Genomic DNA, 16712 nt, shown 5'->3' with positions numbered 1-16712 from the left:
GATTGAGATAAATTTTCATTATTAACATACAATAAGCAATTTCAAAGTCTAGACTCATCGACCCAACAATTTGAGTTTACAGTTAGAATTTAAATTTAAGACACACTGTGTTTTAGACAAATGGGGTTTCAACGAAATTTTAAATTAAAGTCTCAAATATTATCCAATACTATTGTAAAATTTTGTTTATTTTTACAATATTCCGATCATTAGATTTCATATTTCATAGACTTTTAGCTAAAAAAAGGTGAATTTGAAATTGGATATCTTCATTGGTAAATAAGATGTTGTGTATGTGAGTGTGTTTACCTATGCGTGTGTGTGGGTGTGTGTGCGTGGGTGTGTGTGCGTGTTTAAGCGTGTGTGCGTGTGCCAGTCTGAATTTGTGTTTTAGTTGATTTTCGGATAACTTATAAATATCTAAATTTTAAAAGACTTTGTTACGTACTTATTCGTACGAAACGTAGTATAACAGATTATAACGCCTAGTTGTGTTAGATTTAAAATCGAACAATATAGCAGTGAATGGCGAGGTATTACCGTATTTTTTTGTTGCAAAGAACATATTGGAAGCATTTAATAACAACCAGATAATAAAAGCTCAAAACACTCATTTCACTAAGATGGTAAACATTTCTATGAAATACACCTCTGCGATAAAAGTTTTCTTCTGATGGTGACGGTGCAGTTAGACATTATTCAAATACAAATAATTGTGTCAACCTCGCTTTTCACAAGTATCCTATATATCCTAGGTATAGTAATATACCTACTTATGAAAAGCGTTTATGCCCACAGTGTAAAGAGTTTAATTTATTTTGAGAGTCACTGGTTCGTGGTTATTATAAGTAACACGTGATACTAATCGTTAAAGCCCTCGCACTATCACATGTTAGACAATGAATCTTCATGGATGGTCTAAATTGTTTATCATCTTCCTTATAAAAGACAAACTAAGACATTTCTATTTCTGTTAGGATGATGACGATGATGTTAATGAATTAGTATTAAAATGTTCTAACCTATATAGATAGGAAAGGTCTCGTCTAAAACGTATGAGAAACTTGACAAGATGGCTAAAACTAAATGTACATTTGGCATTCCGATCGATACGTAGGGTGAGGACAGGTCCAATTTCCAACTTGAGACTGCAAGCGTAACACACCTTATACCTTTATCTAGTTACACATTTTTATATGTATTTAAGGCATTATAGCACACACGCCTTAAAGTATAGCATACAACATCATCTCATCTTCAAAACTTATAACCGGACCACTACGGGGCATGGGTCTCCTCGGACAGTGAGAAGGGTTTAGCCCTCAGTTCACTACGCTTGCCCAGTGCGGTTAAGGCTTCAGATGCCTCACGATGTTTTACTTCAGCGTTAAAGAAAGTGATATTTTAATTGCTTAAAACGCGCATAAATTAGAAAAGTTAGGTGCGTGCTAGGATCCGAACTTGGTCTCCCGTGAGTGAAGCCAAATTCCTTACCTACATATAGAATTCTCTATCTTATCTTAATATATATAAATGTCCTGTCACGATGTTTGTCCGCGATGGACTCCTAAACTACTTCACCGATTTTAAATTAAATTGGCACACCGTGAGCAGTCTGGTCCCACTTAAGAGATCACATGTTTGACAGTCACATGTTACACACACATGTTTGACAGTGTCATACTACTATACTCATTTAAGGCTTAGCGATACTGAATACTTTAAAAACAAAATCAAACGCAGTCGAAGTCGCGGGCAACAGCTAGTAATATAATAGAAAAGTGAAAAATCAATGTAATAGAACCATCATCATATTATAAGCTAAGAGACCATACGTACGTAACCGAACTATAACTAGACCCTATTTACCTATAAAACAATCAATGCGATAGTATGTTAGTTATTTTTTGTACAATCTTTCTTTCACATAGGAACGATTCAACCAGACGTTAAAATATGTTTTCGTAGGTGTAACGGGCTGGCTCCCTTTTATTCTTGGAAAACGAATCCATAAGCTAAAATACAATTTAGATAGGCGATCGTTTTTTGGAAATTTATCAAATTGTTAAAAACTGCCTAACTTGGACTTGGTTGAATTAAGAGTTTCGAGTGTACGGTCCCCGTTATCTATATTATTATTATTATTATTAAACTCTTTATTTGTATACCACAACATTAACATATTTAAAATATAACAAAAACAGAAACATATCGAAAGAAGTAGTAATACAAAAGGCGGCCTTATCGCTAAATAGCGATCTCTGCCAGGCACCCTTAGAATTAGAAAAAAAAAAAAAAAGAAGAGGAGAATAGACTGCTGGTGGTACAAATATTAAAATACATACATGCGAATAACTATATGCTAATACATAAACTAGTGTACACAAAAAGATAAAAATTAAATAATATAATTAATAAATAAAAATAAACTAATATATATAATAACAACACTTACATATTTAAATTTAATCTATATTATTTGAGTTACAAGAAGTTTGTTCAAGCATCACTTACTTGTTGAATGTTCGTGTTTGATAACATTAAGAGCCCTGGAGATGACAAACTTTCGGCCGTTAAGGACTTCAGTTCAGCCGGATACTTAAGGGTTTATGAGGTCCGATTAATAAAACGCAAGAATCATTTGTGTTTACATGAGCTCGTGTTAAAGTAAGTAAATTGAAATACAGTTACAATTATAAACATTCGATTACAGGAATCGGTAGGTCTACCTTACTAAACTAATGTAGAATCGCGTGAAACTGGAATTCAAATGGACCAGCGATTAAGAAAGGTCAAGTCCCATCGCTGGTATTGGGTAAACTAGAGTAAAATATTTAAATTAAAAATTAAAAAAAAAAAAAAACCCAGACTTTATTATAATATACCTACGTTATTCTACTAGTCGAGCGAGCCCTTTCATTTAATACCCATATTGAGGTCATTATAAAAAAAACTGTAATTCGTCATTATGTGGTCTAGCCCTTGAATTTGATATAAAGCTAAGAAGACTCAACACTGATTCACCTTTCAATCAAAAAAAAAACAAAATCAAAATAGGTAACATCCGTTCGGGAAATATCGGAAATATGCCTCATAAACATACAAACACGCGCACGCACGCAAGCGCCCACGCTCAAGCACACATACGCAAGCACACTCACACATACATACACAAACTCATGCACCCAAACACGCACAATAATACTTGATATTTTTCAGATGGAATGATGCCATTTATTTAGAACTTCATAATATAACTTATTTCGGAGGCAAGAACATTTCCAGAATTATGTTTATGACGTGAAAATAACTGTCATAAGTTATATAACCCAGAATTTTGGGCAATAGTCCCTTGTATAGCTTCTATTGAATGATCAATAATTCCAGGTTGTCAAGAGGTATTGCGATTAATGCATCGTAGTTTCGTTTTACAGGGGCTGGAACTCAATTAACTATAAGTCGCCGGAATCTCATTACTGTTGATAGCTTCGTGACAGGGTACAGGCGGACGCAATTACACAAATTGCTCCCACTATTGGAGTAATGTTTACGGAGCTCGTAATCTCTGAATTTGAAAAAGCTCTAGTACCTTACTACTATACGATACGATACTTTAGTAGTAGAGAGAGCTCGTCCGGGGAAGAACCATGTTTATTTCTGCCACTAAGCAGTATGGTACAATGGCCTGAAGGGTATTGTGGCTGGTGTAATTACATAATATTCATATAAATTAATTTAGATTTATCTTTTATTTTTTATTTTGATGCTACGGCTACACATGAACCTACTGATAGAAATGGAGATTTATATACCATCTGATTAAAAACTGACCAATTCAGAACCAAAAATGTTAGAACACTAAGTATTTCAATAAGAATCGGTTACCAGATATTTTACACCGTTTTTTGCTAGGTCATATTTTCCATGCTCTATTGCATCATCTAATCACGTGAATGATCGTATTGAAGCAAAAACCTATCGAATAACCATTTGTCTATGTCAACACGTAACATACGCGTACAGTATTTTTGCAACGCTGCTAACGTAGGTGTAAGGTTAGTATAAATATTTTTTTTATCTCAACAAGTTTTTGTATGACGCCGGCCTTCCAGTTGTAAACAGCACGTGTAACGGGCGATTGATTGAGTGCAATGAGTCATCGATTCTGATCCAATGCCGGACTTTTGCTTTTGCTTGTCAGAGCTCGGTTCATTTTAAAAGCCGGCAACGCATCAGTGGCTCGTCTGGTGCTTCAGATGTTCATGGGCGGCGGTGATCACTGGTCAATCAACAATCAGGTCACGTGCTCGTTTCCCATTCATATTTAAAAAAAAAAATCATCATGTCCAACAATGGGTATCCGATGCGTGAAAACGTGTTTTGTAAGATTTTCCAAATCCATCCAATTATTATTATTTATAATTATTATTCTGCCGCCCGCGTCCTTAGTTTCCATTATTTAATCTAAAAGTTACTCGGTACGTCGGTCTGAATAATGATATATATTTTGTATAGAACTTATTATTAAATATTAAGTAAGCATGCATGTTATAATAGATGTAGAAAGTCCGTGAACCAAATCTATGGTAATACAGATTTTACCAACAAATGCGAATTGTCTAATTAGATTTATAAAGTTTAAAACATATTCTAACAAATCAATCTAAATCCGCTATTTATCGCAGAAAGTCCATTTTAGTTGATTACTTCGGTACACGCGGGAGTAATTACAGAAATTGCTTCTACCTTTAGAGGTTTAATGTAGTTGCCTGTCTCTTTGATACAGCGACATTATATCATCTGTGTATTTTACAATATTTACATGTGTATATTGGTACAAGCATTAATTATCTCCACGTTACTATGAAAGTTTAAATTAAACTCATTTAAAGCGCATACGTTAGCCTTATTAGTGATCTTTGACAAATTATGTAAGAAAAAAGAGCATTCGATTTGTCTAGGGATACGAAAACCACTTTTAAATGAAAGAAGATATTATTTTTTACAACTTTTAAGGCTATTAAGAATCACAACAATATGACTTCCATTAGATATAGAGCTGCAAAACGTTGAATATTTTAAAAGGTAGAATTCGAATTATATGACCCTTCACAGTGTGAAGAAGCTTAAATGCGCCATTTTCTACTATGGGCTCGGCCCGTTGCCGATGACGATGTAAACAACCTTAAGAAATCTTAAAATTTTGTGCAATCTAAAATTATATATCAAAAGAAATATTTAAAGTTCAAATTCTTCAAATATCTGCATAATTTTCAGCACATTTGTGAATAATACAGAAGGATAGAATAACAAAAGTGTTCACAGTTGCAATTTAATACTGCATAAAGCTAACTAAAGCTGATCTTGCAAGTTTTCAACAGAATCAACATTCAGTCGATCGATGTTCGGTAACTAGATTTAGGTAGAGTACGTATACTAGAGGCAGGCTTCATGAGATATTTTGGCATGCATTTCAATTAATGTCGCTATTTCTTTTGATACTAACAAATTATCTAAATAATCACCAAGATTTATTTTTGATAACTAAACAACCTTTTTACAATGTTTTTATTTTATGCAAGTATATTGTATATCTTCTGTAACTTATAATTTGTGCGCAAACCAATATCCTATGTTTTGTTTGAAGTGGTTGCCTGTGAGCCTGGAACAGATCACTAACAGGGCGCCATTGCGACCTAAGTTAGTTTATAAGTTCTTCTAATATTACGTTTCCTTTTGGTGTTTAATAAAGAATTTTATGATCGTTATAATTATAAATATTTATTAGTCAGAGGGTAATGTATTTCGTAAAACTGTTTATAGCTATATTGCAAAATTATGTAGCCCTGTTATATGGCGAACTCAACAAGACGAAAACAAGTAGTGAAGCGCAACGGGGACACTGGGTCATATTGCTCGATGCTGGAACGTAAACGTTCTTAATGGTAGGTACAATGTTTACAAGAAATAAAGGTCAGTGTCAGCCTTGACGTAGGTTACTTCAGGGACTCGTTCGCCGAGGGTATTGCAAGGACCTAATTGCCTTTAACGCAGCGACCCATGTAAAGATTATTTGCACGCCTTAGCAATTACGATGTTTTTCATTTACAGTCTCACTTCCTATTCTAATAAACAAATATAAAAGAAATCTTATCAAAGTTTTTCTAAAAATTCATCTACTCATTTATCTACAAAATTAAATGGTGACTATATTATAGATCTTTCTCAATACGCAACCTTAAAACACTCGTTCAAAGCCTCGTATCAAAACGGAAAACTTCTTAATTGAGCTACAACCTACATATTTTTATGGTTCATATAGAATTTTTAATTTCATGAACCCAAAAGAAAAGATTATTGTTTATTTTCGTCATCTTCATCATCATGTTAAACAATGGTCGTCCACTGCTGGACTTAGTATTCTGTAGGAAGTTCCAAATACCACGGTCTTGTGCCGTTTGGGTCCTGCGGCTCCGTGCGACTCGCTTGATGTCAACCCCGTAGGGGGTCAAAGAACGCTGCATTTACTATTCAAAGGTCACCATTACAGCACCATCGGTTGTCCGAGCTAAGGGCCCCGCCGGCGCCCATCGCCACTTTAGCTTGGCGATTCGTTGAGCTATGTCCATAACCAGTGGCGTGCATAGAGGGTATGAACTCACTCAGCGGGTGATGGAGAGAGCTATGCTTGGAGTACTATACTCACGTATGTTGGATACTCCAAGCATAGCTCTCTCCATCACCCGCTGATTGAGTTAGTTAAGTCTCGTGTTTAATTAATTCTATTTCGTTAACGTTCGTTGTAAACTGGTCTTGTGGTTAATATAAAATACACAGCAACTAACCACCCACGGATATTTTATCAGAGTAAATGCCGTTGGTTATAGAACACATTTTCTGCGTAACTCAAGTCTTTGTTTATGATACGGCCGAACTTAGCTGACCTTCGCGCAAGTCTCTAAATTGGATATAGTTTCCTTTACTCCTGCCTGTAGATATACTCGTACAGTTGCAAGTTATATGTAAGTTACAGCCATGTACATGTCTAACATATTACTTGCAACAAATGTACATATCAACAACTGTGAATTACAGATGCGAGATATACTTAAACGTTTATGACCGAATTCTTGTCCTTTTGTCTTCTTCTTTTCTTCAAACTCAGAGACAGGCTTTTGTTTTGGTTTCATTTTGGACTAGGTATAAACATATGCATAATTATTTAATATATCGTTTAATTATCGTTTTATTAATCATACGTTTACGTAGTTTTAAGTTTTTTATCGTTTAAACCACATAATTAATTTAAATAATTTTATTATTAACATTCAAGCACATTTATTAAACTAACCTAGTACTATCTTGCGACTTCGTCCGCGTATGTTTTGATTTAATGAAAAATCGCGAAAAATTTTGTTTTCCGGACTAGAAACCCGTGGAACGTTGCAACACTGTAAGATTTCGTCAAGTTCGGCAAAACTATAAAGCAATGCAAAAAAGGCTAAAAGGCTTTCAGATTTTTTCGGGGATAGAAAGCATACAAGGTCCGTCTCCAATGTCTGTGCCCAACAAATATCATCAAGGTTGAGCCATATAAAAGTATAAACAAATAACCTAACAAACAGTCAAACTTTCACATTTATAAAGTTAGTCTGCTTGGAGGAAATACTACATTATTATGCACAAAGCAAGTATTTTTATGTTATGAAATATTCTATTCTAATTAGTTAAAACGGGCGCTGATTTAATTTTATGAGGATTTTTTTAATGCATAAACTAATCAGTGCTGTATTTCCGATTCAACAATATTATCCTCAGGCTATCTTAGGAAAGAGGGTTTTAGAGCATATTACCACAACGATGCTATAAAGTGGCTCAAGATTTAAAACCAAGATTCTCGTGGTGGTGGCTATTCTATCGTCGACTTTTAGGGGTCTCGGAGGCACGGTGTTGTTAACTTTTCTGGCAGAAACTTCGTGATCCGTAGTCAAACCAGCTAGGTACTTATAACTAGAACGACGAGGTATCCCCAATAATACCTACCTACTTTTACTAGGATACAAATCTTACCCCTTTACTTACCATGTAGTTTTTTAAATCCTTTGTACATGAGAAAATAACATTACCCTAATATACAACATAGCGTTGGCCTTGCTCAAATTCTTAAGCGTGATAGCAATACTTTCCATTCAACTCTAGAAAGCACACTAGGTACTTTTTAATAAGTGAGACAAAGTTTAAAAAAATATCCAATACGTAATATTTAATAATAAACATCACTGCATCGGCGGTCTAGAATTTAACATATATATAACATATCGTCTACTAATTAGATAGGTATAGCTGTTTTTTCGAGAATTTTCCGCAAGCGCTGTCATTTGCTTTGTTCTGTCGGTGCCTGTTACTGTTCTCGTGTATCAATTAGAGCAGCTAAGGTCTAAAGTCAATTTATTCTTTCATAGTGTAAGGTGTTGGGATGCACTAGACTCAAATGAACTTTAGTCATCAGACTGTGCTATTTAGTTAAAGGTTGCCCAATTAAAAACTTAATAAAAAACTAGCCAAACAGTACCCATCAACAGGCAAAACTGATCGAATTACATCAGTTCTGCGTTAATATTCTGGACGTGAAAGTGAACGTGGTCGGACTGTTGAGACGTCACGATTGCTGCCTTGACACCCACTGACGAATGAAACATTTTGATGTATCTATGTACCTATATTATATAGTATACTTAAGTTTAGTTTAGTTTCGTACCCAATTATCCTTTGGCATGTTAAGAAACGTTTTAATTGCGAAGAGTTGTATTTAACATGTGTCAGATCGAGATGCTTGTTACATGACTTACTCGTTTCTCTTTATAATCAGAATTTGCCAAAGCCCTCTGGGCTACACGAGACTGTTCTCTTAAAGCCCAAAAAAGGGCTGTGAGTAATTCGAAAATAAACTATCAGTACTAGCTGATAGTGAAGTAACAGCGTATGGTTGTTAAATTAAGAGTTAATTGCAATCAGAGTGTAAGTTTCTAAGAAAAACACCCATTATACAAAATATTTTACTTTCATCATTTTGCTCAGTCTTATAAAGTAGAGAAGTTGTGATAAAGGACCACAAGATGATTTATAAAATTATAAGCATTCCTATGGTAATTAATTTAGTAAAATATCTGTCAAAAAGTTTATTAATTTGCCCACATTAACAGAAGAAAAAATACAACACCTTACAACAAGTGATGTGTGATGTGATGTGTTGGACGTCTTAAAAAGTGTCTGTTATCCCCAAGCCTTATTAAACAATAGTAGTATAGAATGCCGTTTTTGCCTCACTTCTGAAACCGGGCGAAGCCCGGTTTCCCTCATCCTGAAATTTTTTTGAGGATTCTAATAAGATTCTTATTGGATTTTGATGAAAATCTAACTAATTCCAATTGCGTTATATAGGTCAAAATACTATCTCATAGCACTCATATATGCGCCGACTCTACCTCACTACCTCAGGTTTTTACCTAAGTCTGTGGATTCTAATTCATATTGGAATATAGTTCCTGGATGAGTGTAATGCGTATTGGGATAAGTTCCAATACGCATTACACTATAGCAGATATAACTTTTTTTATTAACTTTACTATTCGATATAGGTATATTCGAATTCTAACAAGTTTCTAAAACCAAAGCTATTATTCTAATTATTATTAGATTTTCTCGTACTTTAAATTAGTAATTCAAATTATCGTAATTTCAATTAGTAAATTCATACTTTGATAAGATGAAACCAAAATATATAAACTTAACATATTTCAGCGTTATCAAAATAATTACGTTTTGATTAAGTTTATTAAGGTCTCAATATGTGATATTGATTAAGTATATGCAGATAATATTTGGAAAATAAGAATATTTACAACTTATTAAAATAGATTTATGAAAACATTACGTACGATAGGTTTAACATATTACAGAATTATTGAAATGATTTTGGTTTCATTAAGTTTATTAAGGACTTTATATTACGATAGGTTTAACAACAGCATTATCAAATGGATTTTCGTTTGATTAAGTTTATTAAGAACTCTATATTTGATATTACGATAGGTTTAACATATTACAGAATTATTAAAATGATTTTGGTTTCATTAAGTTTATTAAGGACTTTATATTACGATAGGTTTAACATATTACAGCATTATCAAATGGATTTTCGTTTGATTAAGTTTATTAAGAACTCTATATTTGATATTACGATAGGTTTAACATATTACAGCATTATCAAAATGATTTTGGTTTGATTAAGTGTATTAAAGACTCGATAATTCTTATTGACAAAGGATATGCACATCATGTTTGAAACATTAGAATATTTATAACAAAAAACAGAGAATTTCTTAGTAGAGCATCGTTTAAAATAAGACAATGTATTGTTAATAAATTATTTTCGTCTCGGAAAGATTCCAAAGTTTTTTTAATTCTATTTTATGGAGCACTGTAATAAATAACACGCAAGTAACCTTTCCCAAAGTATTTTTTGTTGCACATTCCTCGTTACAAACAATAAACCTACCTGATTGCAGACAAGAACTTACTTTGAACAAATAAGTTCTTGTCTGCAATCAAAAAAAAAAAATATATATTGTTCGTTGGAACATTATCTAAAGAATTTTTTTTATTTAACTATACGAAACACCGTAATAAATAACCCAACCTTTCCTTTGTCAAAGTATTTTTATTGTCCATTCCTAGTTACATGCAATAAACAGCAACGGTAGTTTAAATGATTAATTAAAGACAAGAACAAACTTGTATTATAAATATGTGCGTATAAAACGTTTCACTCAACCATACAAGCCATAAGTTTATCCAGTGTCCAACTGTTAGTATCTAACCCAGTGTTTTAAAAGTCTTTAAGGCATAAGTTTATTCAGTGTCAGACTGTTAGTATCCAACCCAGTGTTTTAAAAGTCTACTTATTAAACACTTACTAAGATCGACCTGTGGTGTGAAACAACATTTATTCATCATGGAGGTAAGAATCACATACGTTTGTCTTTTTTTATCTATTCGTAACTTATAATTGAATCTTTACGATGTGGAACTGTTATGAATCTAATTAATATTTTGTTTTAATCGTGATCTCATATTTATTCTAGAATTCACCGAATGATGAATATACTTTAAAGCACTTCTATTACCCACTCAATATATCAGATGATCAAGATATGAGTGACAATAACAAGACCGCAATGAGAAGGAGCAACAGTATAGATGCTTTTTTTGAAAAGCAAAAGAAAAAGAAGAGACAGTCAAAGTCTTCATGTGTAGCGCAAGCAAGTGACGGGGGCCTATCATATATCTCATCCAACGACGATGACAGTATCAGTGCAACACATCTAATCAAAATAGACATCTATGACATGAAGAGAATTAAAGATGTTTCGCCTCTTGAATACTGGAAATATGCAGATTTGCGATTAAAGTACTACGTTGAATCTGCTGGTGATAAGCACTATCAAAGCATGCGAGATATTATATACAACATTACAAAGCAAATCGCTGGGAAGCATGACTGTAAAAAATACTTTATTGACAGAGATAACCAGAAACAATAAGTATTCTCTGAACCAGCGGTCGGTAAACATCACAAAGTAAAAAGACCCTCTATACGAACCCATGAAAACTTAAGTGCTTATTACCTGTATTTTAAAAATATTTTTCTTTATCTATTTGCTATCCCCACTGCTTCATGCAAGCGAAACTAATATAAAAGCTATCCTTTTTCTTAAATGTACTTCATATTCTAAGTTACCACACAAAACTGCACAATGACTGTCGAACTCAACGACTTTGTTTACGAAGAAGAAATGGTTGAGCTATGTCAAGCAGCGGAAGTTGAATTTGACTTAGTGAACCTGTGTATACAAGTAGAAACCGATCAAGCTGCTTTGTGAGTATATTTTCATTATACATCAGTGCCTTGTCCTCGTGGATTAGTTAACCTAACTTATATATATTTATATAGATGTAGTCTCACATTTGAGGCGCCACCACTGAACACTATTTTGAGAAAACATTTCATAAATGTAGGGTAGATATTTCTTAATTTTCTTTGTGGGTAGGACGTACTTTTGCTCGTCGGTCCCCAATTGGGAGAACTCATTCACGTTTTTAGTGCTCAACCACTAACACTTCTCAAATATTACGCGTAAATTTATCGAAAAAATGCCTCAAAAAAGAAGTGAATGATCATCTTTCACAAACAAAAATAGATAAGTATATTTTTGGTAAAAATGTAGCTGAGACTTTAAAGACTGCTAAGATAGTCTCGAAGTCGGGAACAGAAATAAGGGTTCAAGACGTTAACAGTAAAACAGTAATTAAGAGAAAAACACAACCTCAACCGTCAACCTCAAGAGGTTTAAACTGGAAAGCTCCGCCGGCGCGCAGGCAGCCGGCCCAAACCAGGAGCCGCCCGCCTGTTCACGCGCAGAAGCCCGACTACTCATCGAAAGGGTCGCGGCAGCAGCAGCAGCAGCATCAGCAACGGAACACGCGCCGATTTTAAACGAGGTATAATTCGCTGGTCGCCTTTCCTTATTTGCCCAACAATGGGCACTAATAACCGATGATCAGTCTGTTCTCTCTAGGATTACAGGTTATAAGTTAACCTTTACACAGAAGGTTACACAGAAAGTACTTCCCATCACTCCTAAATACACGGCTACAGAAAGGGCTGCGTACAGCGCGGCAATTAGCAGCCTTCTTATATCTGGGGCGGTAACACAATGTGAACCGTGCGCAACACAATATTTATCGAGTATATTCCTAATACCTAAACCTAACGGTAAAAATCGCCTTATTTTAAACTTAAAGAGCTTGAATAGATACATAAAAACGCATCATTTTAAATTGGAAGATTTAAGAACCGTTATAAAATTAATAACAATAGATACATTCATGGCCACAGTTGATTTAAAGGATGCATATTTTTTATTAAAAATTCATCCTGATTCGAGAAAATACCTTCGTTTCTTGTTTGAGGGAAGGATATATGAATTTAATGTCCTACCGTTCGGTCTTAATACAGCCCCATACATATTTACAAAAATAATGAAACCCGTTGTGCAATTATTACGTTTGGCTGGTTACATATCAACTATTTATCTCGACGATTTATTATTAATGGGCCGGTCTTTTAATGAATGTACTAAAAATATAACTATGACTATTAAACTTTTAACTGCGTTAGGATTCATAGTAAATTACGATAAAAGTAATCTGACTCCATCCTTTTCTTGTAGATTTCTTGGATTTATAATTGATTCACATAAATTACAAATTTGTTTACCTAAGGAGAAGAGGACACGTATTCGCACAGAACTACTTAGGATTATGAATTTACACCAATGTAAGATTAAAACATTTGCAAGGATTATAGGTTTATTGGTCTCTGCCTGCCCAGCCATTGAATATGGCTGGCTATACACGAAACAATTTGAGCGATTTAAATACTTAAAACTACAAGGACATAAAGATTACAATAAGATTATCCATATTTCAGAGTCTTTATATAGCGATTTTTCGTGGTGGTTAAGAAATCTTGGCAGTTCTGTGCGCAAGATAAGAAGCGAAGATTACTTAATAGAGATATACTCTGACGCCTCAACTACGGGATGGGGTGCGGCGTGCGGGTCTGAATCAACTAGTGGGCAGTGGTCCGAACAGGAACGAAATCAACATATTAACTATCTGGAGCTACTTGCGGCATTCTTCGCACTTAAAATTTTTGCTGCCAATTTGCAACATTGTGAGATCCTATTACGAATCGATAACACGACTGCCATCAGTTACATTAACCGTATGGGGGGAATTCAATACCCACATCTAACGAGGTTAACTAAAGATATTTGGCAATGGTGCGAGTTACGCAACGTTTATATATTTGCCTATTATGTACGTTCGTCTGACAATACAATTGCTGATGCTGAATCAAGGCGTACCCACCCAGATATTGAGTGGGAACTCAGTGATTCCGCTTTTAATCAAATTACCAATGCCTTCGGTCAACCTAACATTGATCTTTTCGCGACTCGCGTTAATAAAAAGTGTAATCGATTCGTATCTTGGCATAGGGATCCTGATGCCTTCCAAATTAATGCCTTCACAATGAAGTGGTCTGAATTCTATTTCTATGCTTTTCCACCCTTTTCAATAATACTAAGATGTCTTCAAAAAATTATTACTGACAGAGCCAGGGGAATTGTAGTCGTGCCTAGATGGCCGACTCAACCTTGGTATCCCCTGTTTCAATCACTATTAATATCTAATTTATTAATTTTAAAACCGCATGAAAATATAAAAATATCTCTTGTTAGCAGATGGAACGTACAGAAAAACCTTACCCTGGTTGCCGGGATATTATACGGCGGTCGTTACTACGACGAGACGTCCCATTAGCAACAGTAAACATAATGCTTGCATCTCTGGCAGAAAGTTCCATCAAACAGTATGACGTTTCCATAAAGAAATGGTTTGTTCACTGTACCAGGTATTCAATTAATATGTTTGAAGCTTCAGTCCCAGAAGTATTAAATTTTTTGACTTCATTATTTAATGGTGGAAGTCAATATGGCACCCTAAATAGCTGCAGAGCAGCGTTATCACTTATATTAGATTCAAATATAACTAGAGATAATAGGATAGAAAGATTTTTCAAGGGCGTCTTTAGATTAAGACCTCCTCTTCCCAGATACAACGTGACCTGGGATACTTCTAGAGTTCTAGATTATTTAGCAAAAAATTACCCTAATGAAAGTTTATCTCTGAAGAAACTGTCATATAAATGTGTTACATTGTTAGCTCTTACAACAACACATCGGGTACAAACATTATCAAAAATTATAGTAAACAACATTGAAATTTCATCATCAAAAATAATTATTAAGATTCCAGATTTAATTAAGTCATCTAGGCCAGGCTCAAACCAACCTGCATTAGACTTACCTTTTTTCCCAGAAAAGCCAGCTGTGTGTCCTGCTCACACACTTATTTCTTACCTTAGTAAAACAGCAGCTTTGCGGAGTCAGGGTTACTTATTTATAAGTTTCAAGAAGCCTTTTAAGATTGTCTCAACCCAGACATTAAGTCGCTGGATCAAAACCACACTAAGAGATGCTGGTATCGATGTTTCTATCTTCTCCGCCCACAGTACTAGACATGCGTCTACTTCAAAGGCTTATAGTTCAGGAATTAGTATTGAGCTAATTCGCAAAACTGCTGGGTGGAGTCAAAATTCCAATACGTTTTGGAAATATTATAATAAAGGTACAATTTCAAATCAGGAATGTAACTCTCTAGCCAGAGCAATAATTATAGATTGATTGCAATATTACAGGCGTTAATACTTAATTTTTTTTTCAATAAAGGTAATTAACATAAGAAAAACTTTATTTTCAAGAAAATACAGGTGATTAACTAGCTATTGATTCATTGTTGAACCTTTTTTTTAATAATAAGGTTTATTCATAATGATAAAATTATTATAAGAGGAACTAAAAATTATTAAAATTTTATTATCATAAATACAGTCAAGTTTAATTTTTTTTTTCCTTGTATTACCTACATAAGTAACTTATGGAAGCTGGTTAAGTACAACATTAACCTAGCCTCATTGTAAGTAAATATTTTCGGAACTAGCTCCAAAAGTCTACATCTATATAAATATATATAAGTTAGGTTAACTAATCCACGAGGACAAGGCACTGATGTATAATTGATGATTAAATGAGCTTACCTGTAAGTGAAATTCAATCATAATTATACGAAAGTGCCTTGTCCGAAGGGGATTAGTTATTCCCTCCCACCCATGATACCCTAGAGATGTTCCGAAAATATTATTACATAACTCTAAAAGGAATGAGTTCTCCCAATTGGGGACCGACGAGCAAAAGTACGTCCTACCCACAAAGAAAATTAAGAAATATCTACCCTACATTTATGAAATGTTTTCTCAAAATAGTGTTCAGTGGTGGCGCCTCAAATGTGAGACTACATCTATATAAATATATATAAGTTAGGTTAACTAATCCCCTTCGGACAAGGCACTTTCGTATAATTATGATTGAATTTCACTTACAGGTAAGCTCATTTAATCATCAATTATTGTTTAAATTACATAAGAATACTTGTTGCATCTTGTCTGTTCTGAGAGTGGGGGCGTGCCATATATAAATGTTCGGATGATTCTTAGTTTTACTCATTGAGTAGTAAACTGTGAAAGCAAAATAATCACTATGGAATCTTTAACCAACGATGACATTAGTGTATTCACTAAACCATTTGTGGTTAGTAAGATGCATAGGTATATACGATTGTGGTACATAAGTGATAAACTTCCGAGTTGGTTGTTAGAAGATCCAGACATAAAACCTTTTTATACCCCTTGTACGGATCACTTTACTTCCGCGTGTTCCATTTCAAGCGATGAAATTGATGGCGTGTTTCCTATGATGGCGTACTGCGTAATGTGTATAAAAAATGGTAAATTATTACTAGTGTATTAGTAATGCTATTGCGTTTTAAGATATGTTATTTGATTTTATCATTTTAATTATTTTCAGATCAAGACAAAGTGGAGGAGGTGTAAAAAGAAAAATTGCTGTCACAAAATATTCTTCGAGTAAGCGTCCATTTTCTCAAGAGCCTTCAACATCTGCTGCGGT

The 16712-nt window shown here is 34.2% G+C and overlaps 1 protein-coding gene and 1 long non-coding RNA gene across 3 annotated transcripts; both read left to right on the top strand.

Annotated features, from left to right (window-relative positions):
• Positions 1-10988: 10988 nt before the first annotated feature.
• Positions 10989-16712, top strand: LOC120630799. The gene is made up of 3 exons (XR_005659041.1): positions 10989-11020; positions 11145-11938; positions 16611-16712. It is a non-coding gene; the product is annotated as an uncharacterized LOC120630799 (long non-coding RNA).
• LOC120630797 lies at positions 12222-15480 on the top strand. 2 transcript variants are annotated; one of them, XM_039900080.1, is made up of 2 exons: positions 12222-12561; positions 14370-15480. In XM_039900080.1, the coding sequence occupies exon 2, from the start codon at positions 14370-14372 to the stop codon at positions 15369-15371; it is 1002 nt and encodes a 333-aa protein (XP_039756014.1). In that variant the 5' UTR covers positions 12222-12561; the 3' UTR covers positions 15372-15480. The 2 variants fall into 2 exon arrangements, with proteins under 2 accessions (XP_039756014.1, XP_039756015.1); XM_039900081.1 differs by having other exon boundaries at positions 14367-15480.

Source organism: Pararge aegeria, chromosome 17 (assembly GCF_905163445.1).
Source record: "Pararge aegeria chromosome 17, ilParAegt1.1, whole genome shotgun sequence".
In the NCBI taxonomy this organism is placed as follows: Eukaryota; Metazoa; Arthropoda; class Insecta; order Lepidoptera; family Nymphalidae; genus Pararge; species Pararge aegeria.
Note: the sequence above shows the minus strand (reverse complement) of the source record. Positions and strands in the feature narration are given on the sequence as shown.